The sequence below is a fragment of the Vollenhovia emeryi genome, unplaced genomic scaffold (genome assembly GCF_000949405.1).
Source record: "Vollenhovia emeryi isolate VEMERY1.0 unplaced genomic scaffold, V.emery_V1.0 DF939122.1, whole genome shotgun sequence".
Classification (NCBI taxonomy): domain Eukaryota; kingdom Metazoa; phylum Arthropoda; class Insecta; order Hymenoptera; family Formicidae; genus Vollenhovia; species Vollenhovia emeryi.
In genome coordinates, this window is record NW_011967244.1 from 1,723,006 (window position 1) to 1,750,944 (window position 27,939).

The following is a 27,939-nucleotide window of genomic DNA, read 5'->3' on the forward strand; positions in this document are numbered from 1 at the left end:
TTCTTTTTTCCCAGAGTTCCAATGCTAATACGCGTTAGATATTTTTATCCGTACCACGAAAATTATCCTGCCATATTTTTTTATGTTTAAAGTTGCAACGTCAATTCTCGAACATGTAAACGAAATATCGCGCTCTCTTAAATTTCAGTATTCGAGTACTTTTTACATTTTTTTAATCACGGATATACGAATGACCGATGTTACGAAACAGAAGAAAATCGCTGTATAAATCGCTTTGTAGTCACGGCCGCTATAAAGTCGAGCTATAATTCAACCGCGGGAAAGAAATCCCTATGTAAATGTCTATTTTAGCAGTTATTCGAGAAATTTGCATCAGTCAACTGTTACGAGACGCAACGGCAGCTTATCAAAGTCCTGCGGCAAAACAGATTGAAAAACCGCGCGCAAAAAGAGAAAGGATTTGCATGTAAATTGATCCACGCGTCTTTCCTGCGCCGATTCAATGATATCTCACGGTTACGTTTTTCCATTCCCGTGCGATTTGCAATTTATGTCGCGTGGGATTCCATCCACATCCGGCGGCAGCGGACCAGATAAGCTTCGCTCATCGCCACCTGATCGTCACTCGCGCGATACCCACGATAATGTCAGCAGCATCGTGATTTATGCCGCCAAACGAATAGCACGTGTCCGACATAAATTTATATTTATAGGACGCGAGAGACGCGTGAACACGGAACTGCGGTATCGCGTGCGAGCACCTGTAACTACTTCTCCGAAAACAATACAATCGATTCCCTTTTAACAACGGGGAAGAGGGGTAAGACACTTCAAGTGGCCAGCCACTTCCCAAAATGCTAATTTTATTTGCTTCGAGGAGAGCGACCCGCTAAGAGCGAGTCAATGCCGACGTAGAAAGGACGTACTTTGGATGCAAAGATGCTAAAAATGGTAACTGCGGGCCAGCCTCACCCGCGCGTGGAACACGGGTTTTCGATATCTTGAATATCTTGCCTTATACATATATTCGCTCGATATTCAGGTTTGCGTCTTCAGATTATTTGTAAATGTCAGCCCTAACAAGCTACCTAATAATAAGAATGCATCATCCCCAGGTATCTCGTTGTTGCCATTTTATCATCGTGCACGCATCATCTCTACGTATCTATATCTCATTGTTGCCGATTATTAAATTATCCAAGCAGAGCAAGAAGTCATGATTAAGTCAAAATGACATCAAAATGACACCGCAATGCCATCAAAAGTTGTATTTTGATCATGATAGAAAATTCACCGAATTATGAATATCGAAGTTCAGAGATGCTGTTTAACGTGGTTCGCGATCATTTGAACTCATTATCGGGCTATTTCCGATACCCATAATTATACGCTCGGACTTAAATATGGTAACAATGACTAATAATGAATAGAAAATGTCCTTTTTATAACAAAAGTGATACTATTATAATAAAAATATGATTTGATAAAGTACAGTAGTCAATATTTTGTAAGATTTGCATTCTTGAATTTTTATTTTATTTCTTGTAAATAAAAAATATCTCTCTCTCTCTCTCTCTCTCTCTCTCTCTCTCTCTCAGGACAGGCTTTAAAAAATCAAATATTTTCGTCAAATATAATAATCTATAATAGATACAAGATTTTTAATCATTTCGCATGCACAAGCGATTTGCGTTCTCTCAGCGAATATCATTTTGACTTTCAAATGACTTTTTATTTTGCTCGAGTACCGTTTGTTACATACATTTTCTTATTATAAATAAAACTACGCGCGCGCCAGTCTCGTGGAAATTATAAAAATACCGTTGACGATTACCGTTGACGGTTATACAGGTAGTCTTAAAATAACTTGGAAAATTGCCTGTCACGTGTAGACAAGTTTTGAGAAGAGTAAAAACGACTTTAGTTCTATAATGGACCAAACCCTAGGAATACACTATCATAAGTGTGACAACTTTCGAACTAACTGCAGACAAAGTCCAAGTTTCTTTCAAACAATTAAAGTTATCGTTAAGAAATACGAAATTTCTGATAATTTATTCAGCAAACTTGTTACTGCTATGAATGTGTAAAAACAGTACGGTACAGGGACTGTTTATTTTCTAAATAAACGGTCTAAGAAAAAGATTCGGAAAGTTAATTATTCTTTTTGAAAGAAAGAAGATTTTGATTCTACATGGAACGTGGAACGTAATTAAAGTTTACTAAAATAATAGTTTTTAAAATAAAATTACTTATCATGAGAATTAGTGAATGTGAGAAACGAGTGAAAAATAGTTATTACAAAATAAAATAAATACGTATAATTGCGCGTTAAATACAATAAAATATGTAAATAAATTAAAAAGTTATCTTTTTATATCGTCGACATAACACATAAACGTGTTACGATAATAATAATATTAATAATCCCATGGAAAAAATGTATTACACGGACAGAATTTTCTCTTAACATTTGTCCTGAAAATTGTGTAATCGTGGCGAAACATGGCATTTTGAAGAGCTTTGTGAGAGTTTTCTGAAAGAGAGAGAGTTATACATTAGACTAATAAAATATACTACTAATTTAATTTAGTATATACGTACTAATTTAATATACGTACTAATTTAATTTAGTAAAATATATGTATGATAAAATTTCAAAAAACTCTCATAAAATTCTTCGAATTGCCGTATTGTCCCACGATTACACAATTTTTACGATAAATTACAAAAGAAAATGCTCTCCGTGTATTAAAAAATTTACACATAAATTCTATCAAGTTCCTTTAAAAATCTATGCCTTGAAGGCGATTCCGCACGCAACAACGTACACTCGCAACAAAAATGGAGGATCAATTTCCAGACGAGACCTTCCTGTACGTCCCTTACCACGAGATCGAAAACGACACGCCGGGGAGTATCTTTCGTTTGCCCTAATTTCACTTCCTGTCGGCCTTGTCGAGTGTATTGCACCTATAGCTGTAAGTCGATCTTATATCAGCGAGCAAGTATCACGTGCCCCATGTAAGCTCGTGCACTTATTTATGGGATTAGCACGAAGCCTCGTCGCACACGCGTCTATCGACAGAACGAGTAGAAAAATAAGAGAGGAAGAAGAGAAGGCGGAAATTGAGAAAAAGAAGAAAGAATCGAACCGAGAAGACGAAGAGGTTTTTTATAAGCGATGGAAATCTGTCTGCTGTCAATATCTGTCAATCTCTGCGCTGAAATTAATGAATTAAGAGACAAATCGGGACAGAATAAATTTATTCCGTGAAATTGAACGGACGATCTTCTCAAAACGGAGATTGAATATTTGCGTATCGATTTTCTTTCAGCTGGGCGAAAAATTTTGAGAGGGGAAACATGTTATTTCGTACTAAGTGGATTTTTAAACAAGACTTTCCCGCGACTCGTAATAATTATCGTCTGTTAATGTTGCTTGATGAAGGTGATTTTTATTGAATCATTTTTGACGAGCTCAGCGCTAAAGAGTCACTCTGTATTCTCTCAAGGTTTTCACCGTAACTGAGCGCTGTTATTTCAAACGCGAAACTGTTTTTGTCATGCATAGTCATGTTTTATGTAAACGTTGCATACATATTTTATTTAAATTCTCCCGAAGCGATTTTCTAATGCATCTAAAATCTGTCCCCGCCGTTTTTTTCAGCGTTGACAGTATTAACAATTATACAATTGTGAGTTTATTCGCAAGCACTAATTCGATTAATTTTAAAAACTCTGTCTCTTGTCGCTTAGTCTGTTTCAACGCGGGCTATTTCGATTAATCTTAATATAGTAATACGATACGAATAGGTCTGAAGATATTACGTCTATATGTATAAAAGTGAAATTCTGTCTGTATGTTCTTTATACAATTCTATATCTATGGGCCGATCTGAACCGGGTTTGGCATAGTTATTCAGTAGGATTCTGCGAAAAATATAGGCTATCTTTTAATCTAGATAACCAACTTTTGCCTCCTGAAATCATTAGAGTTGGAAAGCCAAATCTCAAATCTTCAAATTAATAAATTTTAATATCTAAACCCATGGAAAAATCTCGGCCAAGTTTGACAATATTGCTTTATAGAATTCTGTAAAAAAAATAGACTAATATAAACTAGGTTAGCTAAAACTTGTTCCCAGAAATCAATCAATTTGAATACACGGTATATAAGAAATATAAGAATCAATACAATAGAATAGAACGTAAAGTTTGAAATTTAATTAAAATGGATTTAAATAATGATGATAAAATAAAAATGAGAAAGAGGTATATAGGGATAGTAAGTAACCAACTTAATTTTACGGTAATATATAAAACAATTATTTTGGGCTCGGGCTCTTGTATTTTCGGGGGAAAAAAGGTGTTTTGGAATCGGTATTGTATATTGTTGTATATTACTCGAGAGAAGCTGGAAAAGTGAATTTAAATAAAAATTGAGATATATTATATATAAAGAGAAATTATATATAAAAGAAAAATATATAAAGAAAGATATAGAACAAGAATTATATTCAAAAGGAGGTGATCCAAGAGAAAGGAGGCCCGAGCGATTATAATAAAAAAAAATCGTAAAAAGATGTGGGAGGAAAATACTACTAAATCACAACAAATTAAATGTCGCTCATTTTCACCAAATTATATAAATAACAGGTATTGCGATGAATTTATGAGCAAAAATAAGGTCATAAAACACAATAAAGAACACTCATTTAATAAAATATTAAGTTAATAGAATAAATACGGCAATTATTAAAATAATTCCAATCGATGAAACTTTGGTGGAGACTTTTGGACTTGTATTGTTAATCGAACACAATGTTACAAAATAACAAAAACGTAACAAAGCTGAAGGCTGCACAATTGCAGTAACAAAGCTCCCATGGAATTTATTATATGGTCAAGTTAGCGACTCGGGCGGTGTAAGAGCGTAACATTATTATGATTTGTCGTCTCCCGTAACGATGTACTTGAATCGCGCACTATATGATCCTTGTCCTCACTTACAGTTTTTATGTCTTTCTTTTTCAGAAAATAGCCCATAACCACCTGATGTTGCCGTGGAAAATGTCGCGACGAGACGAGCCGGATGAGATCGATGTTAAAGATTGTTTCTCAAGAGGCGCTTTTATCTCGCTTCGTCGCTCAGAGACGGCCCGGGTTAAAAATGTAATTGAAATATGACGGAGACTCGGGAATTCTCCAACTGAATGAGGGATGCTTAGATCTATTCTTGACCATCTCGCCGCGACGCGACGCCGTGTCGAGAGTGAGCTCGCAATGTATCACACCCGTTTGCCATGTCGCACCGGCAATTCGTGTCCCTACTAAATAAATGTTATTAACCACTTAATCCAATCCATTTGATCCACCGGGCCAATTCGAACGACTCTCGCGGCGTGTTTTTTTTTTGGTTCACCGCGCGACGCCCGTCCTCGGAGGCGGCAGGTGAAAAGTCTCCTCGGACGATCCGGCGAAATTGAGGGTGGAACGAGTGGCCGCAAGAAATTGGGGCGATGTTGCAATTTCAGCGCGGTACGGGGAAAAAAACTGGCGAAATTGTCGAGTTCATTAAGCGGCTACAATGCGCCCCGTTTTATTAAGAGACCAGCGACGAGAGGTGAATCAACCGTCTCGAAGATGAACGGAAGGAACGACAATGAAGCTGCGAGCTAAATGGGAGAGCCGGAGAGCCTCGGAATGATCGCGATAGAATCCTTTCAACTTTACGAAGCGGATCCAAAGTGCTCTCGAATTTCGAACAAAGCAAGGAGGGATTAAGTAGCAGCTCTACCGCTCGCAGGCGTTTGATATTCATAGATATTCCCGACGAACGGTCTAGTTCTCTCGATTGCCGAGATGTTTATCCACTTGGTACTTATTGGATCGCACCGTTTAACGCCTTTGAGGAGCACATATTTAATATTTCTTGGGCTTAATATTGATCATTCCGCTCGGATCGTTTAACTTTTCCAACAGCACATATTTAACGTTTACCGAATTTATTCACCGTCGAGGTGCCTCTTCTCGGCGCGCGCTATTCGGAGCTCCATACTTCGCTGCAGATAACGGCTTTTTTTCTTTCTTTCGCGATATCTCGCTACCGTTAAAATATTGAGTTATGCAAATAAGAAGTGAGACGCGGGCGTTCGTAGGTGGAACGCAGAAGCGTTTGTCCGGACGTAAAAGTACGAAGCAAAAATACACATCCACAATTTCGCGCGCACAATTCACGGGCCTCCCCCACCGGGATCCTTCCACGTCTTTCGTTATATTTTCCACGGTAAATAACCGGCGAGAGGGAACCTCGCTGCGTTTCAAGCGTTTCAACCCCCGTTTCACAAATTCAGACGTTTGCGATTCAGATCGCGCACAATAAAATTCAGCTGTCACGATTAATCTTCGATGCGCTCACTCCGGGACGTGGACTCGCGCAAAACGAGGATACACTTCTGCTGTCGGCCCGCGACTCTGCACTTTGCCCCGGAAAAAATGAATCTCTCCCCCGCGCGAGCTAAATTCGCGAGGAGGCAAACACGTTCGGCGAGGATGAACGTACAACGACCCGTTTGGCAATCAACCCGTGCTGCGATCAAATATTTTCTCACTGAAAAAGCGACCTGTGTTAATCTCGCGTATCATTTCGCAACGCGAAGCGTACGAGCTGACGGAAGGACTTTGATACAAAAATCGGAGAGGATACCGCTTTCGCTCGGGTTGGATCTTGTTTGCCTGATAATAATATTTCTGTCTACGAATAATTGTTAATCCAAAGAGTAGAGACGGCACCCAATAAACAAATTGGTGGAGGGATAAAGGCCAATGCGAGCCAAACGCAGGTATTCGTGCGAAAATGTCCAATATCGAACTTTTTAATAAATTCGTAAATTAATCATCAAACGTATTTAATCATCGAACATATTTGTGTCTATATAGTCTCGCTGAGGATGGCCCGAAAATGGACCGAAACGTTCGATGATTAATTTACAAATTCAATAAAAAATTCCATATCGGACATTTTCGCACGGACACCTGCGTTTGGCTCGCATTGACCTTCTTTCCCTCCACCAATTTACGAATAATTATATTTCTCACATACGGTTGAAATCGTAGTAAAATAAGTTTTAATTTGGTGCTAAAAAATTTTCAAAATTGTAATTAAAAATGTGGAGTGGTGGGGGTATTTTGAAAGGGAAAAAATTAAAAACTCTTTGCTCGCAGTTTTAAAGTATTTACTATTGAAACTGTCCAACGTTCATTAAAAAATTTTTTTTCACACTTTCGTCAATATTTGCCCCCGATAGAGAAAATAAAATTTTCTTCAAAGGGCTATTTCACCACCTAAAAGTGCGTATGGGCACGTAGAAAGAAAATACGTGTCCCTTATTTTGAGCTGAAGAACAACATATGCAACACTCATCAAAATCGATGTGTCCCCACTTTAAATCGATAAACGATTTTGGATTTTGATGTGCAACACGTTTGAAATCACTGTAAAGAATTTGCAAAAAAAAGCCTTCTCTTTAATAATACTTTTGTGCAAATTTTCTATACTTTTTCCACCTCGGTAAACTGCGCGCCAGTTATTTAACTATTCTAAGTTCTAAGTATTAATTGTCTATTCTAAAGCACAGCTTTTGTTAAACTAGTAAATCCGCGAACTTTTAAATTGGTAATTCATTTTTGCTAGTAAATAATGTCAATAAACATATTAAAATCATTGTGAACGGTTAGTCAGTTAAGATTTTTCGAACCTGGACTTCCCACCACCCTGCAATCCGTGACGAAGTTGTCTTCACCGGAAATTTTGCTAACGAGAGAAAGATTTCCAGAAAGACACGCCGAGAATATCCAGATAGAATATTCGCATTAAAATGACGAGAAAACTCCTGCTGACGCGTAAGAGCGCGAGAAATCTGTTTTGTAATCAAAAGAGACGTGCTTTAATTTTCGTAATCACGGGCGAGAGCACTGGATTCGTTGAGAGAAGCTTGAGACAGGCGCACGTTAATTATGTATATTGCGCCCATTACGGGAGTTACGGCGCGAATTGCAGGTAAGTGTTCGCGAACGCGGGCCACTTGGGAGGAATGTGGAAAATCTTTGGGTGATTTGCGCAATCAGGAATCAACAGGTACGCATGATACGAAGATTCGACGAAACGAGAGTGTAAACGCGATGAAACGCCGCGTCCGTCGTGGAGTGACACAGCGGTGAAAATTAAGTTCCGTTAATCTGAAGGGGACGGAAAGTTCGCGAAAAAATGTACGAGGCTGCGAAGAGGAAAGTTTCGGAAATGGGGGGGGGGGACAAGTCCCGAGCGAAAGTTCATTTTGATCCGATGTGAATGTCGCGAATAAAAGAGGCACTAACGATCAACACGCGTGTCCCAAGCAGAACAAGAAATCGTAGTTAGGTCAAAATTATATCGTAATGACTGTCGAGGTTCACATTTGAACCACGGCAGAAAATGATCAAATCGCGATTACGAAATTTAGCCGTTTAACATCGTTCGCGATTGTTTCAACTCTCGTATCAGATTATTTCCGCGATACTCATAATTGTATGCAGGACTTAAGTATGGCAATAATGAGTGATAATTAATGGACACAGAGTGTTCTTTTGAACGAAATCGATGCTATTACACGAATACGATTTGTATGAAAAGGTGCGATATTTTGTGAGGTTTGTATTTTTGAACTTTTATTTTATTGTATCTTGCAAATGGAAAATATATCAGGATATCAACGTCTCGAAAATCAAGATATTTACGAATTCATGCAACATAATATCTGCGGGATTTCAATCATCTTGCATGTACACAAGTGATTTACGTTTTCTCGAAAGCTAAAATATAGTCGTAAAAAATGCAATTATGCTTCGTTAAAAGCGTTAAATATATCGTCGTAATTTCTTAAATGACTTCTTCTTCTGCTTGAGACGATATTATTATCGTAGCACCAATCGTCGCGTCGTCCGTCACAAATGCTTCATTCATCACGAACGACGGCGTCGCGTCGCGTCGCGTCGCGTCGCGTCGCGTCATTATATAATTTCGGGGCGCACGAAAGTACGCTGATAAATGCGCAATAAAGAGTTAACTCGCGTATTAATTAGAGCCAAGCGCGTCCGGCGGGTGAAACGCGACCGAATTCGATTGGAAGAAGAAGCCGAGGTACCTTCGCGCTTCCGGTCCAAGTCGCTGCTTCACTGTCGGCGCACTGTCACTCGATTCGGCCGTTGGAGGATTCGCGCGGCCAACCTCACGGCGTTCGACGGCCTCAAGCGCGATTCGCGAGTCCGGCGGCGACGTCCCGGCCTCGCGCCCACTGTCTTGTCGAGTGCGTGATGCTCGGGCAACGGGGGTTGGATTCACTTCCGCGTGTCGCGCGAGAAAATCGGCCCGGCCGCGAGCTGGGTGACACGACTCATCTAGACGCCGATTGTAAACTGAAAACAGAGCGCGCCGCGCGAAACGGACGAACTGCCCGCCAAGCCGAGCGCCGGCGGGCGCGCCCGAAGACGCCCGAGGAAAAACCGTGAAAAGTCTCGCGTACTTATGGTATTCTTTACCGTCGATTCCTTCGTTTCTTCTATTTCACTCGAAACCCGTGGCCCGTGTCGAAAGTACCGAGTAGTCCTCATTAAATACCAACTAACAGTGAAGCCCGTATCAGACCACGGATTGAGATTGGGATTAGATTGAAATTTGACCAATCGGAGTAAAAGTTACTAAACTTGAGATAAGTATACATTACTGTGATTGGTCAAATTTCAATCTGATTACAATCTCAATCCGTAGTCTGATACGGGCTTTACGCAACATTAATATTACATACAGGGTATCCCGAAATTCGAGGATAATAAGATTGCAGCACGGAAGTTCGTAAAAATTGAGCAATGAAAGTGCATTTTTTTTAAATAAAGCAATATTTTAACTTATTTGAAGTATATAAGAATTTAAAGTATAATTTATAAACATTGGTTAAAGACTCGTCTGTCTCATTTGTCGGTGATCGATCGCGAATGTGTTCCGACATCTATAAATACCATTGCACGCACGACACACGGACAGGTGACACTTGAACCAACGCATGTGATTGGTTACATTTTAAATTCTTATTTATCTAAAATACTACTTTATTTTTAAAAAATAGCATGGACTTTTCCCTGGTAAAAATTTTCCTCAGAATTTTTTAAAACCAAACATTTCCAAATTTTTTATACAAATTGGAACACTTTTCAGAAGCACAGAGAAAGTATATATCCTTTCTAGAATTTTTTATATAAGCAACTAGTAAGAATATTCTTAAGTCGCCAGAAGTAATTAACAAATTAATAACATCAGTTTTATTGACCGTGTCTGGCAATTAAAATTCTTATTGCGAAAAATATTACCCCAGCCAGAATTCGAACCTGGGACCTCCCTCAATCCGTAGTTTTTTTTTATTATGTGCCTGACGGAATTGACCAATCATAGTCGATTATTCTTACGACTGTGACTCTGCGACTCTCATTGTAGACCCCGCATAATCCCCAGGGGTTCGATTCTTGAATTCATTCGAGGAAGAAACGTATACGAAAATTCTATATTCTCTGACAGAAAAGTTGAAAGTCGATTGGTTAAAAGCCAAGTAGCCAATCAACTTGCAACTTTTCTGTAAGAGCAGAATTCTACTTCGAACAAATTCAAGAATCGAGCCCCTGGTCCACAATCTTGCTTTAAGTGAGCTGTAAGCCTTAAGCCGTAAGAAATTGACCAATCACAGTCTGAAGTGAGGAGAATAGTCGCTTGTGATTGATCAATTTCTTACGGCTTAAGGCTTACTACACCTATTGTAGACCCGGCTTAGGCTGGATCTACATTGGACGTCGTAAGTCGTGTCGGAAAAAATTGACCAATCACAGTTCATTATTCTTCTCTCGTAAGGAGAATAATAGACTGTGATTGGTCAATTTCTTCCGAGACGACTAACTACATCCTATGTAGACCCAGCCTTAGCCCGGGTTTACAATAGATGTAGTAAGCCTTAAGCCGTAAGAAATTGATCAATCACAAGCGATTATTCTCCTCACTTCAGACTGTGATTGGTCAATTTCTTACGGTTTAAGGCTTACTACACCTATTGTAGACCCGGGCTTACAGCTTAAGCCTATCACACAATGCCAGGCAACAAGCAATAGGAATAGAGAATAGAATTTTTGACGCGTTGGATTCGTCAGAAATTTTCTACCAACCAATCCAACGCGTCAGAAATTCTATTCCCTGTTCCTGTTGCCTGTTGCCTGGCATTGTGTGATAGGCTTTACTTGAAGCAAGATTGTAGACCAGGGGTAATGGGGGTTTAATAACGTCCATAGTTACAAACTGGCCAATCACGACAATTTCTCAGAAGAGTGAAACGATTGCGATTCGCCAGCTCCTTAACTACGGCTGTTATTAAACCCGATTAAGCTCTCCGTCTAACAGCACTCTATGGCCGTCGTGAACGTCACGCAGCGCCTCCACGCAGTACGACGTCCACAGGCCGCGAGAGGGACGGCGCGTCGCGATCGCGAGCCCGTCGGTAGTGAAAAATGGCCGGAGCCAGCGACTGGTTTAGCATCGGCAGCACGGTGCTCTGTAAAACCTGCCATGAGAAGGAGATAGAGGGTGAGGTGTTGGCGTTCGATCCACAGACCAAAATGCTGATACTAAGTATCCTTTTCTCGAGAAAGCGGCGCCGATTGTTGGTGGCGGCGGCAACGACGATGGCGGCGGGCCCGCGTGTGCTCCCGTCGCGCGAGGACGCAGTGTAAATAACAGGCGTCGCGGCGACGGCGTCCTGTGCCGCGTGTCGACGCGAGGCTTCCCGGTGGCCCGGCGCCGCGATCTCGATGTTACGCTCGCTACGTTCGCGTCTCACAATGCGTCCAAACGCGAACGTGGTGACTCGGGCGCGCGATTCAGGTTAGTTTTCTTCCACCGTCAACCATGCTGGCCTACCTGCCCGCCTGTCCGTTCCCACCGTGCATGCACGTTTCGTTGTCGGCTGCATCTCGCGTATCGTAGCGTTGACGTGGTGCTCGCAATTCGCCCGATTCTTCCGTGAGTCTCGCTCGATCTTGGGAGCGCACAATCGCGCGTTTGCCGTCGACAATGGCGTTTATCACGTTCACTGGTGCACCGGTTATCTCGTCTTTGTACGACTTTCGATCGGATGTTTCGGTGATGTGGCACCGGTTACCGTTAGGTTTAGCGACATTGAACGTCTTAACGTATACCGGAGCATCCTTCTATTGGTAAATAGAAAATTCGCGGTCCCGTGATACGAATTGTAACAATCGCGGAACATATTTACGGAACTAGATGTTCCAGTAATGCCTTGGTACTCTGGAACTCAAGTTTCCGAGCTGTCCTCTCGTAGCCGGTTACTGAAATTCACAAAAATTTACCGAGATTTAATTGTTAATGTCGAACTTGCCCGTTGTGTATCCAAAAAGATGGTTTTCCTTAACTCCAACTTGTTAGAATCACCATCGTCAAGTGGGAGACCCTCGTTAAATGATATACATATAGTGAATTTATCCCTCGTGTCCAACGTTCAAGTGACGCGGGAAGTTAGTCCTACTACCAGCGAACCACCACAGAGCCTTAATTTGCAAAGGCTAAACACACGAGTCCGTAATCAGATCGACGAGAAGAGGAGACTGGTAATGGCTCTGCAGGCCGGAGTATCTCCAGAGGGACAGAAGCTCTTTATCGCTATCTCAAAAACTATTCAAGATATTACGTGGAATGGAGCGAATATTGTTGTATTTAATAATGTCACTATTAGACCGCCGTACAAAGTGGACAATGTTCATGGAAATGCAGAATCTGGTGCATATAGACATGTAAAAAAAGTGGTACGTATTAATGCAGAAAGTTTGAATCGGGCAGTCTTGTATGCAATCGTGTCGACATGGGTGTTTCTTCTAAACTGGCGAGTTTAGAAAAGTAAGCGCTGTAAATTTAAAAACCACCTTCAATGGGTACTTTAACATTAAAACTCAAATTCAATCACTTGTAACGTTCCGATGAAGATGACCTTTACAATTGAAACCTTTCTGAAGAAATTAAATATTTCTAATTGAATTAGCATTTTTATCTCTGACAATTTTGTTGCTAGATAAAGGACAAAAAGATCTAAATGCAAAGTATCAAAGTAAGAAAAATATTTAGATAAGACACGTACGATCGTTTCTAATTAATTTATTTTTATTGCATTTACATTGTCTTGCATTCACGCATTCCGATTGTCTCTCGTAGGTTGAGAAACACATTAAGGATACATTACAAGCACAGCAACAACGGGATCAACAACAACAACCAACACAAAAAGGCGGCGAACTGCAATAAGAGTCCACCAAGGCACTACGTCATCAAGGTCACTAGCATATTTTTGAACAAGTTCCAGTGACAAGAAATAAGAAGGAAGAATTAACAGAATATCGAAATAGCCCGACTACAAAGAAATAATTTAGATAAGCCTATCGCGGATAATCGGCACATCTTCAAGCCAGTCGTTTGTTCAAATGGAAAGAAAGACAACAAGAGCGCAGATTCGACACAGAAATTTCACATCGACTTTAATTCGAGTATTGTTAACAGTATCGTATGTGCAGCATTTTATAAATACAATCAGACGTACAATTCATAAAATTATTAGTCACCAGCCTAAAACGAGAAAAGAAACCACGGAAAAGCAAATTGGCCGACCAACTGAAGCTGTCACGTATCCGTCAACATTACCGGCGTTACATTCGTACGCGATGTGTACCAACGGCACCGAAGTGCGAGCTGTAGTTTAGTTCAAGGTCGGTTTGTCTGTCGTCAGCGAGCGAATCTCGGCGCGATTCAATTCCCCCTTTCTATACAAAAGCCCTCGCGTCCACGAGACGCGGTGTACTCGATTTAAATCCGTATGAAACGGTCCGAGCTTTCAAAACATAACTTTCGAGATCCGAAGGCGAGCGCGTCGTGCGAAAGTAAGATAAAACGCACAATTGCCAATGTCTAGAGCGCATTGCGAACCCTGGTAGTACATATATTGACGCAATATAAAAAAAAAGTTAAATCTAACATTCCCAACATTGGCTCAATATTGGATTTTTTTTATTTAGTCAATGTGTCTTCTACAATATTGACTTAATATTGTATCAATATTATATTGCTAAATCTTGGCTTCCAATATAAATTCAATATTATATAATTATTATCATGCAACATATTTATTTCATGGCCGATATTGGCTTTACATCGGAAAATATTGGCCAATGCACTCCCATTAATATTGGACCGATGTGGACCTACATTTAGTCAATATACTGTGCTACTAAAGGATAGTCTTGATCTGCGTGATTCTTCTCGGCAAGAAATGGGTTTACCGTCCGCGGTATCGTAGCAATATATTGTGTATTGCGATAAGAAAGGGAATCATTCCACGACTTTACGTTCCATCGAACAGGTGAGGTGTAAACCACGATCGTGTTGTCGAGACGAATCGATGCGCGAGGGCGATTGTTTCCACGCAGATGGAACGAGCACGCGAAACGTGTTCTCTGTCGCGTTAACTGTGGAAAGTAGGAGGACTCCCGGTGTATGAAGCGAACCGCGTTCGCCAGCGAGCAAGCACATCAGCATTTCGCGCCCTCTTATCATAGTTTCGCCGAGACGAAACACGTGCGATTAATTTGACGATTCCCGTTCCTGTTTCGAGGCTCGTTTGTGCGAGCGACGATTCCGCGTTATTCTTCGGCGCAGCCCGAACCTGTCGCATCGACCGACAAGAAAGAGATCGCCGACACCCGCGATTCGTCACGAATTGCACGGGACGCCTTCGAGAACGACGTCTTGGTGCGTCCGTCGCGCAGGGCCGAGCGTTGTCAAGAATGTAATTTACAATGGAAAGGGTGAGGGCTCTCGGTTCTTGCGAGGTTCATCCGATGAACTCCACGAGAGACGGTGCCGTCCTCGGGAGACTGGCTCGAATTCGTCCCGTGTTGGTTTACCATTCAAATGGAGAGACAATGAGAGTGAGAAGGCAGGCGTGGAAGATTGTAAGAAGAGTTACACGAAGGAAAAGACATAAATAAATGTAATATAAATTCTGTAGCCACGGATTCTCTTTCTATTCGAATATATCGCTTGCGCTCGCTTGTTCCTTGCGAGCGATCGATCGATCGACCGTGGCATCTCGCGGCTATCGATCTTAACGACCCTGGGTGCTCTCGCTGTAGACATCTTGGATCGTGACGTCAGAAGCGAGTGATAACATGCTGAGATTATTGCATGGCATTTTTCAAATAAAAAGATATTTGGAAGAAAATAACACTTCAGATTATTTTAGCACTTATAAAATATTTAAATTAATTCTTTCCTCGACGGTTGATAAACAGCTGTAAAATGTAAATGTGGCGTCACATGACTTGAGATTCGTACGACTCGTTTCACGACTCTTCATCCACTGTCAAGAGAAGGACATTAATTTTCAGAATATTTTTAATTTTAAAGTAATCTGAGGTTTTTTATTTCAAGCATTTCTTATTGGAAGTTTTCAGCGTGTCATTACTTGCTTCCGACGTCATCATTCAATATAACTGCAGTGAACACCCAGAAGCTTCAATGCTAACGAGAATATGTCTTACCGTTTTTAAAATAGACGGAAAACCAACTACGAAATACGACTACGAATTACAGCTATGGCCTCAAGATGCACCGCACGGCGGTGCGCTCAAAATTCACTCCACGTTCTCCTCCGTTTCCTCGATTGTTTCCGAGACGTCACCTGTCGTTTTCACGCTCGCAGATAGGTCGTGCGTCACGCGAGCGATTCGGGCGGCGGCCTTGAACTTTATCGCGGCCCGATGTTTCTCGGTCTTCTTTTTCCACTGAAACAGAAAAACGGGCGGAACGAAGTGAGATTCGTATCCCTTGCAGTTTTCGCGGTTTTAGCCGCGCATGCGCAGTTCGTCCTTTACGCCATAGGCTATAAGCATAGTATAATGCAGGCATGGAGTTTATACACAGCATGTAAGTCGTAGAAAACGCCCAGTCTATTCTTGCTACGTCTATGGCGAGAGCGCGCTGCACACGAGAGAGCGGTAAGATTCGTTCGAGCGCTTCAACAATTCGTTAGTTTTATTTTTCCCGTCGAAATCGTCGCCCGTCAAAAGAAGCGGATCCTGGCGCCTGTCACGCGGACAAGAGAAACGGAAAATTTCATTTCCACAGCAATGCGTGACTTAATATTGACAAGGTAGTTTCGGGCGTACACGTGCGCAAGAACGCCAGAAACTTGGTTAACGTCGTAGAAACGTGATTATATGCATTTGTGACTTTGTAGATCGCACGCAGGACGTAACGGGTGAAGCCGGAGCATCCTTCACGAGACCGAACGGCCGATCGCGCCGTCCCGGTGACGTCCGCGATCGCTCCGTCGGCGCCGCTGACGGCGATCGTGTCGAGCGCCGAGTGTCCGGCAACGAGCGGCGACGTCTCGCGTAAGTCTCGATTATTCCCTCGACTGCCGCTTCTCAGTTCGACTCTCCAAACGCGTACCTTTGCCGCTGCGACAAGCCTGATCCTAACCTAACTCTAACCCTAACCTTATTTTTCTTGGACGCGCATGTAAACACGCGCTTCGGCAAAAATTGCGATATATATGTACATTGTAAGGAAAATCCCCTTTAAGAATTGAAAATTGTGCGCTATCAGTAAGTTTGTACGTGCGTCGGCTTGAACAAAAGCTGATGGAGCTTAAATTCTCACACCGATGTGTTTACCAGTGAACGTATGCACTTGTCTTTTTCCAGTTTGGCGCGCGCTGATGGCGTATAATTTCTGTGTACCGCTCTAGTTTATAGTGTTTATATACCACAAGGGCTGCGTGCCGATATTCACTGCCAGTGCTGAAAATCTATGGTATAAGTTACGTAAACTGGAGATTTTCAGTACGGTAAGCTTCGGTATTATCCTCGTGATCGGTGCATCGAAATACGTGAGTATACGTGAAATAGTAAAATCAGAGGTTTCAGCTCTTCGGAACTACACCCCACGATACTAATTTTCTCACTGGATTGCCTGCGAGAGCCAATAAGGATACAGAGTTTTAAGCACACGATACTATTTCAATTGTTGGATTAAAGCCCGCTGTAGACGATGCTATTTTTCCTGCTGGGTTGCTTGCGATTTAGTAAAGTACTAGAAATCTTGAGTGCCAAGTGGTGCGATGATTGTGATTTATTAGATTGCAAGCAATCCAGCAGGAAAAACAGCATCGTCTGCGGCGGGCTTTACTTGCTTGCGCCTGTGCTAGCACCATGCAGTCTGCTAGGCTGGAAACTGTGTGTCTACTTGTCACGCTGCTGGTTGATCTGCTTGATTTCTGAATTAGAACTGTTGCTCTATTTCAGAAATCAAGCGGATCAACCAGTAGCGTGACAAGTAGACACATAATTAAACACCAATTTCTTTTCTATTAGACTTCTGAACTGAGTGTTTTAAGTATGAAAATGTTCGGTTCGCAACTTACCTGGAATTATTTTATGCATAAAAGCGATAAAAGGATTTACAAGCGCAAGAGCTACATTTGACCGTGTCGGTAAAAAAATGACCGAAGAATCCTCTTAACATTATAAATGGAATGGAAATTTATCTTGTACAGTATATCTAGACTTTAGGTACACTTAATTTCTCTCTTTCTCCAGTGTTTGCGCGCGTACTTGCGTGCGTGTGTATGGGGGGGAGAGCGAGGGTCCACATACAGTGTAAAACTCGAGTCTGTGGGTTTGCTGAACCCAGAGAGAATTGTGCGGATCAATGTAATAGGTTTATCACTAACATATCTACTCCTCTTTTTAAGATCTCACGAAACTGTACACAGTTACCACGAGTTCTCTTCCTTACCTGTTCGTCGCGAGACGGTACATTTGCAAGGTACTCCCTCATCTCGGGCTTCGCAGGATCGGCTATCGCCAACACCGACACGCAGCCGTCGACCGTCCCTAAAATGATGCTCCTGCCGTCGTGCGTGCTGTCGATGGCACTCAGCTCGGCTTGCACTCTGTAATTAGCTATCATCTCGCAGTCCAAAGATCTGCGAGACACATTATTCGCACATACATACAACGCGTTCTAAACATAGCAAAAATCGATAAGGCGCGAGTGAAAATCTCGAAGGGACTTCTTATGATCTTCTAATTTAGTCCTTATCAGTCTCGAGTGTGTACTCACCTGAAAACCCTGATGGTCTTTCGACCACTGTGGTAGTACAACACGTACTCGTCTGTACGATTGAACATTGATATAACGGTAAACACGCCCTCGGCTACCTTGGGTATATATGTCTTCACGCTTGTACCTTTTTTTAATTCTATGAGTTCAAGGCCCCCTCTGAAATATATATTGTCACCAGGGTATGGAAGTAATGCGTTACTTGTAACGCCGTTACAAGTTACGTTTTTTACTCGATAACGAATAACGGTAACTAGTTACTTTTAAAAAGTAGCCTTCCCATCCCTAACACTTTGTAATACAATATGTAATTAGTTCTCCAACTGAACATGATTTTTCGGTATCTTTTTAGCAAATACGTGCGTCTGTCGCGTTCGACACTGTTTTCCTCATCTTAAAGTATTACAAACAAATTTGAAACTCGCGAAACATCTATTTTGTAGCTGATGATGTCACAGTCATTTTGAGGAAAATTACTTGTTGCATATTTTATTTTTAGTGAATTCTGCACAATTACGACGAGAATATGTGCCCGTATGTACCTTGGCCACGTGTTCAAACGGGAAGTTAAAAATATGTCTGAATAACGTCCGCTTACCTGCTAGGTGCATACAAAGTGTACTTTCCATCCTTACTGATGTTTCCGCTCCATTTTGGAATCGTACGTATAATCTTTTTCTTGTTGATATCGAGAATTGTACCTTTGTCAGAGCCAATAATACCTATCCATTGTGGTTTGTTGGGCATTGGTGTGATGCATATAATATCCTGTTGAATAATACATTTCTATAGCGACGTTATTTCACTTCGATTTTGGTTTGAATCTCGCCGAAAAATTTATCCCCATTTCTATTTCGTTAAAAATTCTTCCGCTATGTTAATAATCGGCTGAGCGAGTTACCTTAAATCCAGGCAACTTTACAGGTATTTTACTGATCAGCGTTCCCGTTTTCGCGCTGTAAATTATAACGCAGTCCCTGTTGCTCTTTTCAGCCGCTGGTACCGCCAGAGAAGCGTCGTCGGATGTTATCACAACTTGTCGGAAGGGTGTACCGACGTTACTTCTTACAGGATATTCCAAAGAGAATAGCGTTCTACCATCTAATATAAATTATACAATGATGATATTTGTCTCTCAAAGATATTCGCCTTACGAAATTGAATCGAAACTTATATTCATCAGAATTACTCGCCAGGAATACTCCTCATGATGAGAGTCGCCGTGGTTCGCACGTTTTCTATTCCCGTAGGATTATTGGGCCTCGAGACGGCTATGAACTTCGACGAGTTCTCTATCAGCGTCAACTGCTTGACGCTCGTTTGCTCCTCCTTGAACAACACCTGCTCCGTAATTCTGTTCCAAATAAGAACATTGCCCGATTCCGTCGACACGATATACCTGAAATAAAAATCACTTTTGATTCTACCAGGTCTCCCCTGCCCCAGCTTAGTTCTCATTTGAACTGCAACTATATGTCTCGAGCCTTGATGGAAAGAGATTTAATCGCAATTTGGTAGAATTAAGACGAGAGAACAAAATTGACTCACTTGCTGTCCTGCGTGATGCAAGCGTGTGTAACAATTGCTCCTAGCGGACTGTCGGCTAGCTTTGATATCAATCTACCTGTCAGCAAGTCCCAAACACCCACGCAATCTCTGGTAACTGTAACGGCCAAGTTACCCTCCTCGGCTAAACTGTTTTACAAGAATGAGTCATGTAAATCGTACCTTTGTTTTTTTTTCTTTTTACAGATTTACCTTAACATGTCTATTTGCAATTCGTGCCTGTCGATGACGTGAACCTGCTCGAAAATATTGTTGATGTTCCACACCTTAACGCTCCTATCAATACTCGATGTTACGACGCTATTCCAGTTTCCAACGGTCAATGCTTCCAGTTGAATGATCCTCGCGAAGTGCGCATCCAATACTTTTACCAATTCCGACGTCTCGAGCGACCATACGTACAAATTTTTCCTACGAAATTTTCATAATTTATAGAGAATTCGATAATACTTAGCATTTATTCAATAAGAACAATATTCTCTGCTAGAGACTGAAAACACTCTGCTAAAAAGTTGTAACATTGCAATCCTATTCTTCAATTTTTCGAATTTCAACTTTGAATTGCTTTAAAGCCTCAAATCAATCTCTTGTTTCATTACAGTTAATTAATATTGGAAAAGCAACTTCACATTTTTTCCTGGTATTTGCAAGAATTCAAGTTTATATCAACGACGATGATTCTTAAATAACACGCACCTCACACCAGCGACAGCGTAATTCTTGGTGCCGCTAACCATAACAGAATTCGAGCACATCATTCGCGTACTGATGTTCCTGACTCCGTTCGGTAGCATTAAAACGTGCGCGTCGCTCTTACTTTCCAAAAACCATACGATGAACCCGTTCCCAGTCGTCGCCAGCAGCATCTCCTCTTCCCTGTCCAATTTGAGTTGCAACAAGTACTCCACGTCATCGTTATACGCTCGCGGCATATCAAACGCCTTTTCCCAGTGAGACGAGGTCTCGTCGCTTCTATATTTCGTGATTCTATAATCGTCCTTGCTTGTACACACATACAAAGTGTTTTTGTCCTTGGTCATGATCAGAGCGCTGAAAAAGTTGATCACAACAGCCCTCTATTATTGTGTTCCCTAACACGCTGTTAATGTCAATCCTATCTTACCTATGAAACTGAAACGGATCCAACGACGTCTTCTTCCTGTAAGTGTGCAAAAGCATACGCGTGTCGTCGAGGCTTCCCGACCAGAAGATAATTCTGTAGAGATCCAGATTCGTGTACTCCACGTCTGTAAGGGAACGCAAGAATAAGAGTCGCATGGCGTGAAAAATATAGGGGATCTGTTTCTTACACAGAATCGGCCACTTGTTGGAATCTTCGGGGTTGCTGTGAGTGTCAAGCAGATTCCCTCGCAAGTCAAATCTGCACCAGCCCAGCTTCCCGTAGATGAAAGCGTACTGATTCATGAGATGCACACCGCATACCGCGTCTCCGTTCGGTAAAGGATTATCGATGACGACGAATTCGCTCGTCAGGGTATTCAAAACGACACTCTGCGGGAAATCGTACGTCGTGAGGTATTCTTCAATTGATTCGAGGCTGATATTCTCTTAGTAAAAGCACCGAAACACTGAGAGTCTCTGAGTTACAAAGAATTTGTGAATCAAATTTCATGCATAAAAGTGAAGAACAAAATCGGTTTAATTTTCAAGGGACGCTCAATCGTTTTTCTCTCTCAGCAATTGAAATAATTTTTATCAGAATTAAATGAGCTCGTTGTACCTGATAGTTGGTTGTGAAAGCCGCGGCGTATCTGTTGTCGGGACTCAACACTAATCGTTGCATTATACCCTCCACGCCAGGATTGACATCCCTCGTCATGTCGCTAGTACTTAGATCCCAGGTGATAAATTTATTGGATATCGATACTACGTAGCGATAATCTGACGTTAAACAAAATCCGAACACCGCGAACTGATGGCCTTCCAACGAATACTAAAGAACAATATGTCACGATTCAGAGATATTCCACCAGTCAATTGCGTAGAAGATAAAAGCTCTTTGATAAAAATGAACAATGTTCAATAGGACGTGTTAATGTGATATATATATATATTTTTTTTATGCAATACATTTGAGGAAATGGCAAATAATTTCTTCGATATGGAATTTCCTGGCCAAAAGTATTATACAAGATAAATTGTATAAATAAATACACAGATTACCTTTAACGGTCCGCCAGGTGTGTGCAGACAATGGTAGAGAGGAAGGAGAGCGCAATTCTTGACGCCGTCATGATCGCATGCTCGGAGCAACATTCTTACGTTAACATTTGCGCCGATCTCCGGCAACAATCGACCGATTAATTGCGGCGCAAGCATATCAGGATGATTGCCCAGGATTGCGCCGCCAAGTCTTAGAGCATCGGCGACCAACATTAGTTCTCTGGAAAGATTAAGAACGTCGGATAACAATATCTGCTAATCGTTTATAGAATATCCGAGAGAATAGAAATATTCGAAAAATAGATTGAGACGTTCAAATATTTCGAAAGAGTCAGAATGTCTGATAAATTAGAATATTCTTAAACTTCTGCGTTGCCCGACAAGGTATTTGGTCTTTATAGCTTACCTGACCAAGCTTTGGTTGTCAACAAAATTACACGCGTCTTCGAAATCAGAGAGCACAGCTTGCAAGGGGCAAGAGCTTAGCTTCGCGTGCAGCCACTCGTAATTGAATAAAACGTTCTCGAAGAGATCGTTAAAGCGTCGTGCTCTTATCAGATGAAATGGTAATTCGCCAAACTTGAATCGTGAAACAAAGAGATACTTTTAGCATTTGTCTTTATCATGACATATTGTTCGTTAATACCTTTCGCAAATTGTATCGCGAGACGGTTCCCTCCTTCGAGTAAAACGCCAATGGTTGCTCTGGTACTTTTCTATCCGCCACACCTTCCTTGTCTGTTAAATTGAATCTACAAATATAATATGCAAATATTATATTATTCCTTTATTACGGAAAGTTTCTCTAATAGGTAGTAAAATCAGCCTTTCGATCTCTTTGGAGTCTCTGGAGTCAATTTTTTAATACAACATATTGTTTCTTTTCAAACTAATTGTAAATAAATCGTTTTAATGTCTTAAAACTAGAGATCTAAATCTTTGCAGATGAATTCATGAGAATTATTCTCTCGCTACCTCTGACGTAAAGTGACATTAAGTGACTTCAATTCAAGACGTTGCTCATCGCAACAGTCCGTCGTATTTACCGATGTCTCTGTATTTCGGTGTACTTGAAAGGCTTCGGTTTGCCGCCGCCCCAAATTCCTAAATAATAGTCCGCTATCATGGAGTGGAAATACAACGCCATGTTCATGTTCTTGAAGTATCGCTCCTTGGCCGTGTCCCTGAATTGCCTGTGGTACCAGTTCAAGACGCTCACACCATCCGCTTCCCTTTCGCTCAGATAATTGGGCAGATCGTTCCGTATTCTGGTCCAGAGTAGAGGCGGGATACGCCTTACCGGTGGCAAATGATATTGATAGACGTCGTCGAGAACCTTATCGTCCAAAGAGATCAGATCCTCGAGCTCGGATTCCGACAGGCCGGACTTAGCGGCCGTGATATAGGCCAGAGCATGGAAAACTAGGATCTTGCCGTGCTGCTTTTCGATTCTCTCGAACAGCATCATTATGCTGTCCATCACCGTGCTGGCCAGGTGTGTGTCCGCCGGTTTCGTATAGCTGCGCCATCGGCAAATCTCCGCGAACACGAGCTTCACGAAGATCGGCAGGGAACACTTCGATATAGCATTCGCCACCAGCCGCCATTGATAGTTATTCAGATCTCTCCTGGCCGTTTTCATCCACATTCTGCAAGAATCGGCGAACAATAAGTTTCGAGATAATCTTCAGGTGGGGATATTTTTTTTCATTAATTCGAGAAGCAGATTCTTCCCTTGATAATTTGGACAATATTAGTGATGTCTTCACCTTATCACATCCATGGCTAGCTCCTCGCCCAAGGCAGTTACCTCGATGAAGCTTTCTTCGGTGTCTATCATCCTGCGTAGTAATTGATAATCCCTCGAAATCACCGGATTCGATTCCTCCGCCGCGCAAGATAAGATCATCTGAAACATGCACGTTAATTGAAGTTGGAATTTTTTGCATACAGAATCGACATAATCGGAATTTAAACTGTATCTTAAAAAGTTTCTTCCTTCGTAATTTCTTTCGCAATATTGTGTCGTTATTTAATGGCTGCGGTTTACCTTGCAGTTCGATGGTAGTCTCGTAGGTAACCACGATAATTTGTTACCCTGTACGCCTGTCAGCTGATCGACACTATCCAGAAACAGTAGAATCGGCTGCTGGCCGTTAGCCAAGGTCAACAGATATTTGAAGTGGGCTGTGAGCGGCACCAGATCGTCCGGGATCTCCTCGAATGACAATCCGTAATTGTATGAGATCTGTGAACAGTGACAAAAGTGTTTTCATTGTTATCTTCCGAAGAAGAAAATAACTACACCCTCACTTGCTGACAGATTGAGATCATCGTGGGCGTGAGCGCGCTGCTATCCGGGGTAGTGCCGAGAAACCGAATTATGCTGATCGGTTTTTTACCAGTCAGCCAGGTGCTACTCGTCAAACCTGCACTCTTCGCCAGCAGAGAAGTCTTGCCGCATCCTCCTTCCCCATACAACACTAATGGCTTATCGCTGTCACCCAGCATGTAATTTTTTATCCTTTCCAGCGTGTCCTCGCGTCCGTAAAACACCTGTTCGAATGCGACAAGTGTAAAGAGTATAATCCGCGAAAGGCGAGATCAAAAGTAGCAATATTGATAAAAAATTTTGAGTTTTGTGTTACCTAGGCGATATCTAATCATGAGTAATGTCAGAAGTACTTAATTTTTGGTGTAACTTTAACTTACTACTTTAAAACCAGTGTAATATATAGATACGTATAAAAGATTTGATACAAGAGAATTATAAGCTCTGTTCTTTGTAGCTGAACTGGCTACACCAGGGCAGAGTTTATCTTTGTTCATCCGCATTGGAAGCAGAAGGATAAACACTGAAATAGTACAGTTAGTTCAGCTATATAAGAACATACTTATAGATATTATATTGACTAAATTTGTCATATTAGTGTACCTTTTGTTAACAACTTTTATCATTCAAGATAAACACCATCTGTTTCAATGCTATTTTTTTATGCAAAGAAAAGTTTGTAGTCCTTTTTAAATTTCTCTTTTAACTTGATTTAAAAGAGCATGATAATAACAAGTCATTCAAATTAATTTAGTACTTTACACTTTAGAAATGTAAAATCTTGACAAATTTCTACCTTTACGGAATTATTACAGGCATGTAGGTGTTGCAAAAGTTCGGTTATTATTTGTCCCTGCGCGGAATTATCTTCCTTTCTCATGGCACGGTCCACGAGCTTCACTATATTTCTGTAAAAGTGCGTGATGAAGTGCTGAAGGTATTCGCTGTGAGTTTCAGGATCCAGACCCTCCCGCCCTATCCACTCCACTGTGTACCTGCGTAAACCGTCGCACAATTAATCGCGATAGAAATTGCTTATCTCGCGTATATGTTCGGAGAAGAAGGTACCTCTGCAGATTCGTGCTCTCGATTTTATTTGGTAGCCGCTCGTCCCTGAGATCGGCCAACAATTTCGAGGCTTCGTTGTCCAAGCTTCTGTTAGCTATATCCAAAAACAGACTGGCCTTCCTCAGATTTTGAAGATTAATGTTGTTTATGTATCGCACATACGCCAGACAGTGATTTTTCGTATTTTTAACGTTCAGCACACCGTTGATCACTTCCCGCTCAGTCACTATTTCAAAATTAGTGATTATTCGGTTCTTATTATAATGCAAATATATGAAGTAATATCAGCTTGAAAATTTTATTAGTGGAGAACAATATCTCCATCAACAGAGGACATAAGATATATTATGTTTTATTATATTTTATTTGTATAAGGATTGAGCAATTTTTTTTACTGTATCTGTTGGATCTCTTACCGGACATAAAATAATTATGCATTGTATCCTTATCGAACTTCCCGGTATTAAATAAGGATTGTGCGCCTTTCCTAAACAATTTTTGCATTTTGCACATAGTGTCCCACCAGATTGCCTGATCCTCCTGTTGCAGCTTGGGTATTCTCTTGAAGATACACACAAATAAAGAAATAATTAAATGGTAGACAATGCGTTGAATAAATGAAATTACTGAACGTAACCGAAAATTATTTACTTTATTGTTAAAGTTCTTCAGGATAGATGAGATCGGCTGTAGTATGCTTGTTGGCGGCACGGCATTACTATCCTTCTTGTACCACTTATCCAAAACACTAACATCCATCCCTTGGCCCTCCAATTCTGTCCTTAACATCTCTAGTTCCGAACTAAGGACGTACGTTGGTATAGGACGATATCCATACTTCTGTCCAAGGAATACCTATATTCGACGATATATTATATTTGTTTCTTACATTAAAATATACTTGATAGCTCTAGGTCGAAAGTTTGAAAACAGCTCGATTCTCTACTGTGCTCAGTTAAAAGACTAAATTTATTTCTGAAAATGTTAACAAACTCTCAACAAGCAATTTGAGCAACGCAGGATAAAACCATTTAAATTAAAGAGCAAATTTACTGACAACGAAATTGGGTCCCATGGAGAGTCTCTGACAATTTTCTATCTCTCTCATACACAGCTCTGTGGTCATATGGTCGTCAGTGGCTTCGTCACGTACACCCCATCTCATATCAACCACCTGCGAAGGGGGATTTAACCATCATTATGTAAGGCAACTTTGAACTTCTATCGATAACGATATTTTAGTTTACATTTTTAACCGGAGAAAATTGTTGATTAAATAAATATAGCAACGTTTATTAGATAAATAAAATAGTTTATTGAACAACTAATTTTGTCGATAATCCAAGTTTAGTTAATTCTATTATATATATGTGTGTGTGTGTGTGTGTGTGTGTGTGTGTGTGTGTGTGTGTGTGTGTGTGTGTGTGTGTGTGTGTGTGTGAGACCTAAATATAATTATCAAGTTTCCTCGATCTCTATAAGAGATTAGCATGAAAAGGTTGAATCATATATGTACATATACTATATATTATCGGTACCTGGTACCATGAAAATCAATTTCTCCATCCGATAAATATAAGTCATGTTTCACTATGCATACTTATCAGTGTACAGTTAACAACTTGTCTCGATGTGCACATACACATTTTTTTTCTTATAAAAGCAAGTCATACCTGAAATTCTAAGCCGTGTTTTTCTCTGCAATAGTCCTTGAGTTTGGGATAGCACTGAGCCATCAAAGTATTTCTTTCCATTGTCGTGTCTGAAATATAATAGATATGGTTACTATCTATTTCACATTGCAATTTTGTACTGCTTTTGTGCTTCTTTTCCGACTTTTTAACATTATTTAATTTGTATTCTGTATTATTTTTTATTCTGTTGTCTCCTATTATAACTTTAAATACATTCACAGCTTACCAGTAAAAGTCGAGCTCGTGAATATCCGCACAATTTTTGAGCTGACAGGCGGTAAGGATTTCAAGGACCCCGAAAAGATTGAGTCAATCGTCGTTTCGTCCATATTGTGTCTCTTAACGCACCTCGATCCCTGAGCTGGAAATTGAAATCACTCGAGATCAGATCTTATCGCCTGCAGCAATGCTGGCAAACTGCAATCCGCATTGCGTTTCCAATGTCTTATACATCTACAATAAAACTATAGTATCTCGTGAGCTACGTGGTAGTTTGCAGTACATCTTCGTTTGAGTATTCTGAATCACAGATTTCTTACATTATCTACCATAGTTTACATAATATATATATTATTATATATCATACTATTATATTAAAAGTCCGTAAATTGCACAGAACATGTTTTATATTTAAAGTATACATCATACAAATGAAAAAAGATTCTGCTATACTGAGCAAAGTGGTTGCTAAGGCTTGTTTACACAACATAGATCCATTGATTTTAAGACACGTATATATATATATATATATTAGCTCAATATTTAGATCAAGTAAATATTTGTTGTGTTAGATATTTAATATAATCGATTGGTACAAATTTGTTGACATAAAAGTCTGACAGAAGTCAGAAATAAAAATATGAAAAAGATGT

The 27,939-nt window shown here is 40.7% G+C and overlaps 4 protein-coding genes across 13 annotated transcripts in view; 2 read left to right on the forward strand and 2 right to left on the reverse strand.

The window, feature by feature from the left end:
• Positions 1 to 9,674, reverse strand: part of LOC105569900 (pyroglutamylated RFamide peptide receptor-like) — a 102,267-nt gene extending 92,593 nt beyond the window's left edge. For 3 of the 7 annotated variants that reach the window (XM_012026732.1, XM_012026731.1, XM_012026733.1), the window contains exon 1: positions 9,147 to 9,510. The gene's annotated coding sequence lies outside the window, so the exon portion shown is untranslated. Of the gene's footprint in view, positions 1 to 9,146; positions 9,512 to 9,540 lie in introns of those variants that run through there. The other 4 variants (XR_001009549.1, XR_001009546.1, XR_001009548.1 and 1 more) reach the window with 2 other exon arrangements.
• A 1,792-nt stretch (positions 9,675 to 11,466) lies between these two features.
• On the forward strand, positions 11,467 to 13,651 carry LOC105569901 (protein LSM12 homolog). The gene is made up of 3 exons (XM_012026734.1): positions 11,467 to 11,665; positions 12,479 to 12,855; positions 13,259 to 13,651. Exons 1-3 carry the CDS (start codon positions 11,545 to 11,547, stop codon positions 13,346 to 13,348), a joined length of 588 nt encoding a protein of 195 aa, XP_011882124.1. The 5' UTR covers positions 11,467 to 11,544; the 3' UTR covers positions 13,349 to 13,651.
• A 692-nt stretch (positions 13,652 to 14,343) lies between these two features.
• Positions 14,344 to 27,631, reverse strand: LOC105569905 (NACHT and WD repeat domain-containing protein 2). Its single transcript, XM_012026746.1, is given in 26 exon segments — positions 14,344 to 15,879; positions 17,897 to 18,086; positions 18,224 to 18,382; positions 18,822 to 18,991; positions 19,125 to 19,324; positions 19,417 to 19,622; positions 19,772 to 19,918; positions 19,982 to 20,200; positions 20,486 to 20,903; positions 20,971 to 21,036; positions 21,100 to 21,301; positions 21,531 to 21,743; positions 21,974 to 22,193; positions 22,380 to 22,552; positions 22,620 to 22,725; positions 23,020 to 23,622; positions 23,743 to 23,882; positions 24,024 to 24,221; positions 24,287 to 24,529; positions 25,102 to 25,300; positions 25,374 to 25,599; positions 25,790 to 25,934; positions 26,025 to 26,228; positions 26,431 to 26,547; positions 27,047 to 27,135; positions 27,294 to 27,631. Coding segments are annotated over 26 exon segments (5,106 nt in total). The 5' UTR covers positions 27,397 to 27,631; the 3' UTR covers positions 14,344 to 15,729.
• The window catches only part of LOC105569904 (transformation/transcription domain-associated protein), a 28,377-nt gene continuing 16,344 nt past the window's right edge, over positions 15,907 to 27,939 (forward strand). For 2 of the 4 annotated variants that reach the window (XM_012026741.1, XM_012026745.1), the window contains exons 1-3: positions 15,907 to 16,247; positions 16,335 to 16,491; positions 26,488 to 26,575. The gene's annotated coding sequence lies outside the window, so the exon portion shown is untranslated. Of the gene's footprint in view, positions 16,248 to 16,334; positions 16,492 to 26,487; positions 26,576 to 27,288; positions 27,345 to 27,939 lie in introns of all 4 variants that reach the window. The other 2 variants (XM_012026742.1, XM_012026744.1) reach the window with 2 other exon arrangements.